This window comes from Propithecus coquereli, unplaced genomic scaffold (genome assembly GCF_000956105.1).
Source record: "Propithecus coquereli isolate 6110/MARCELLA unplaced genomic scaffold, Pcoq_1.0 Scaffold44, whole genome shotgun sequence".
Taxonomy (NCBI): Eukaryota; Metazoa; Chordata; class Mammalia; order Primates; family Indriidae; genus Propithecus; species Propithecus coquereli.
In genome coordinates, this window is record NW_012150174.1 from 13,530,590 (window position 1) to 13,535,202 (window position 4,613).

The 4,613-nt window shown below is 41.8% G+C and overlaps 1 protein-coding gene across 1 annotated transcript; it reads left to right on the forward strand.

Moving 5' to 3' along the window:
- Positions 1-2,379: 2,379 nt before the first annotated feature.
- Positions 2,380-3,436, forward strand: LOC105818338 (olfactory receptor 56A1). Its single transcript, XM_012654296.1, has one exon. It carries the CDS (start codon positions 2,420-2,422, stop codon positions 3,362-3,364), a length of 945 nt encoding a protein of 314 aa, XP_012509750.1. The 5' UTR covers positions 2,380-2,419; the 3' UTR covers positions 3,365-3,436.
- Positions 3,437-4,613: the final 1,177 nt, after the last annotated feature.

Sequence of the window (4,613 nt, forward strand, 5' to 3'; positions counted from 1 at the left end):
GTCAAGCACTGAGCCTGGTTCCTACTTTTATGGCATGAAATATCTAATTGTGCCTGGTGAGAAGAAGTATTTAACGAAATTATCACACGAATATATAACTATGAGCTGTGAGGATGGGACACTGTACTATGAGAACATAAAATAGGAGGCCTTGATCTTGTGTGGAGCAGGTTAGAAAAAACCTCCCAAAGAAGAGAGTATTTGAATTAAGATGTAAAGAAAAGAAATAGAAAGTAAGTGGTTGCTGTATGGAAGCATAAGATGCACAGCCTTCCAAGAGAAGTGGGAGCAGAAAGCACAGGTTTTATTTGCAGATCTGAAAGAAGGACAGTGTGGCTGAGCTCAGGGAGCAAGGGAGATAGGGGTGTCAGATAAGATTGGAAAATGTGGAAGGAGGCAGATGATATATGGCCTTGCCTGCATTCCTTCCTTTCTGAAATAATTTATTCAATTAACTATGAGCATCTATTAAGAAATCTATCCACATACTGTGTATATAGTTATAAAAATAGGCATGGTTTATTATGAACTTATAGTTTAATGAAGTTCAAATTAGGATTTAACTTTCATTATATTAGCAATGAGAAGCCATTGAAATATCTTGAGCAGGTGACTAACAGGATGACAAGATAAGATTTACATTTAATAATATTTCTCTTATTTCAATGTAGAGAATATTTGATAAAGAAACCTAGAGTACATTAGAAGGCAATTTCATTTTTTTTGCTCAAGAGATAATGGGACTTAAGTCTTGGATGGTAACAGTGGATATGGAGAAGTGGCTAGACTCCAGGGCTAATTACAAGGGACAACTGACTGGTCTTAGTGGTGGGTTGAAGTGGGTAAAATGGGTAAAGTAAATGTTCAAGATGGTTTCTGGGCTTTGGCTTTTGAAACTCGAAAGTATTTATACCATTCACTGAGACAGGAGACGCTAGCAAAAGACCAGGTTTGTTAATTTGGGACTTGGTGAGTTTCAAATATATTTGAGAGATCCAAACTGATCTGTCAAGTGGGCTGCTGGAGAGGTCTAGGTAAGATATGTAATTCATAATCATTTAGTAATAGAGATGGTAATTATCTAAGGATATAGATAGGAGAAAAGAAGTGGAAGAGAGAGGAAAACGATGGCACAGAAGAGAGAAGAAAAGCAAGGAGCATCCAGGACCAAGCCCTGACACTGATGTCAAGGCAGTGGATGATGAACATGTCTAGAGAAAGAGAGAAGGAAAGACCAGGAGGTATGAAGTAAACCAGGAGGTTGTGATGTAAATTAAACCAAAGAGAGTGTTTCAAGAAAGAGAATTTTTATCAGCTGTTTCAATAAAATTTCACAATAAGCAGGCTATAGGTGACTTTTTTGAGAGCTATTTTGTGGAACTAAGGGAGATGGGAGCCAAATTTTCATGGGCTGTGAAATGGATGTAGGGCGAGGAAACAGGCTGGAGTAGAAGGCTAGGAGGGATGAGATCCAACACAGAGGTAAAAGGTTTGACATTTTTGAGGATGGACAGATTCTCTGTTTTAATGGAAGGAAACAAGGAAAGGATGGGCGAATATACAAGTAGATTTGTAAATTTTATCTTGGAAGGTTGAAGCAAATCTTACTGTTCACCTTCCATTTTCTCCATGAGGTAGTAGTTGATGTCACCTTCTGAGAAAAGTAGAGTTCAAGATTTGAAAAAAAAAGTCTAGAGGAAAAAGTTGATTAGTGACAATATATAGGATGGAAAGGCAATATTGAGGGCCCATTTAAGGTTGTCGATCATAACTTTACAGTAAAAAGCAGCCTTTTCTCTTGTTTTAGGCTTATTCCAGGAGTCCTAGGATGCTCAGACAAAGGCCTCGGGAAATGAATAGTTACATTCATTTAAGATTGGGGTTTTAGCAAAGGGCTGATTTAATTTAACTTCACATTCTATTTTCTTCTAGTATACCATAAGTTTGGGTAAGGGATGCAATAAAAATATCCATCAGAAAGTGGTACAGAGTAGAAAGCAAAGACAAAGTCTATCCCCAACAAATAAACAATTTTCTCAAAAACACCTATTAAAGAAACCTCATATCTACCATTGATTTTTTTACAGTAGTATCATACTGGCCTGATTTCTTGCACATTTTCAACATGTTTTAATGTACAGCGAGGTTACTGCTTATCATTACCCTTTTTGGAAAACTTCATAGTTTTTTTACATATTCATTTTTCTTCACAGATCACATCATTATTTGTCAAGTACCACTGTTCTATTTTTAGGATATTGACTGGAATCTGCCTTAGTTAGCAAGAGTCTACTACACATCATTAGCTCCCTAAAGAGTAAGTGAAAGGGACACTTTTGAGAGCAATTAAAAAAAATGACCTCTTGTATCTCCCCATACAAATAGTCAGGAGAAGCCTGCTCAGCTCAAGATTCTACCCATGACATCACCCAGCAACTACTCCACTGCCCCAGTCTCTGAATTCCTCCTCATCTGCTTCCCCAACTTCCAGAGTTGGCAGCACTGGCTGTCCCTGCCTCTCAGCTTCCTCTTCCTCCTGGCCATGGGGGCCAACGCCACCCTCCTGATCACCATTTGGCTGGAGGATGCTCTGCACCAGCCCATGTACTACCTGCTCAGCCTCCTCTCCCTGCTGGACATTGTGCTCTGCCTCACCGTCATTCCCAAGGTCCTGGCCATCTTCTGGTTTGACCTCAGGTCTATCAGCTTCTCTGGCTGTTTCCTTCAGATGTTCATCATGAACAGTTTTCTCCCCATGGAGTCCTGTACATTCATGGTCATGGCCTACGACCGCTATGTGGCCATCTGCCACCCCCTACGGTACCCATCCATCATCACTAATCAATTTGTGGCCAAGGCTAGTGTCTTCATTGTGGCACGGAATACCCTTCTTACAGCACCCATTCCTATCCTCACTGCCCAGCTCCATTACTATGGGAAAAATGTCATTGAGAACTGCATCTGTGCCAACCTGTCTGTGTCCAGGCTTTCCTGTGATAATTTCACCCTTAATAGAATCTACCAATTTGTGGCTGGTTGGACCTTGCTGGGCTCAGATTTCATCCTCATCTTCCTCTCCTATGCTTTCATTCTAAGAGCTGTGCTGAGACTCAAGGCTGAGGGGGCTACAGTCAAGGCCCTGAGCACGTGCGGCTCCCACTTCATCCTCATCCTCTTCTTCAGCACCATCCTGTTGGTGGTGGTGTTGACAAATGTGGCCAGAAAGAGGGTCCCCATGGACATCTTGATCTTGCTCAATGTCCTTCATCACCTTATTCCCCCTGCCTTGAACCCTATTGTATATGGGGTTCGGACCAAAGAGATAAAACAAGGAATTCAGAAATTGCTGCAGAGAGGAATGTGAATATGTAAAACAGATTTCTAATTCCTCCTCTCCTTTCTCTTCAGTGATTTTATGTGGACAGTGAGGTAGAAAAGTGTCCAGTGAGGGAATGTTTCTTATGTGCGCTGAGGCTCACTTCACAATGGAACCAGATTCCTTCCTTACTCTCCTCGCCTGGTTCTGGTGGAGGTAGGCAAAAGGATGAGTAACAGTTTCTTGAATAACTGCTTTGAGCCTTGGCAATTATATTTAAGTGATTTGATCTTCAAGACCTTCCTGAGGGCATTGTTACTTCCGTTTCACATAGTAGAAAAAGAGATGCTTTTAAGAAGGGAAACTGCCAAAGATCACGTATCTGGGAAGCAAAAGAGTAGAGATTAAAATCCATGCTCTAGAACCTAGACTCCTTCTACAGAAATGCCTCTTCAACTATTAATGTAATTGAAGCTGAAGACCACGCCTCTACCCCACTCTCCTTTGGCCTGTGTTTTGTCTTTCTGGTTGTCCACAGGTATTTCCCGCTTATACTTCCTTCTTTGACAGCCAAGGGGTTCTCAGAGAAGGCAGAGGCCTGCCTGACAAAGCTTCTGCAGGACAGCAAGAAAAGAGAATCACAACAATATAAAACAATGCCAGCTTCCTGTTCTATCCTACATAACCTCACTACCCTTAGGGGGAGTCTTGAAAACAAGAATACAGGTGAGGAGAGGGGTGGGAACACCAATGAGGTAGGAAACAGGGAAACTGACCAGGAGAATGGGTTGGCCACTTCCCCTATATGTTTAAACTACGCATTCAGTGAACTGAAAATCAAGTCTTATTTGAGCTGTTGATTCTGCCCAAGTGCTCTAGTTGAATGTGGGAAGACATGGCACAGTGTCAGGTGTCTGGATAATAGTGGGTCCAGTTAGGAGAAAAGAAACTGCACTGATTATTTATGGAGAATTTAATGTAAACAATTGGTTAGATGTGTATTGGAGACTTAAAAATCAAAAAGAGGGATGCTGAAGTAACAGAGAGATAGTACCTGTGGGAAGAAACTTCCACTTGGAAAGAGGCTGAGTCATTAGAACCTAAAAGATTGGGAGGTGGCCCATTGGACTGGGCCTTAGATCTCTGAGGAAGGGTGCTGTCCCTACCTGGTACTGGTGCCACAGGAGCTCCGAGGATGTGGCCCTTAGAGTTGGGACTAAGACCTTTAAGATAGGATACTGCCCTGCTGGTGCTGGTACCCACGAGAAAGTTCAGTGAGGCTGATTCTGAGAGTTAA

Coding starts and splice junctions, on each gene's coding strand:
- LOC105818338 (XM_012654296.1), top strand. CDS start 2,420: ATGACATCACCCAGCAACTACTCCACTGCCCCAGTCTCTGAATTCCTC.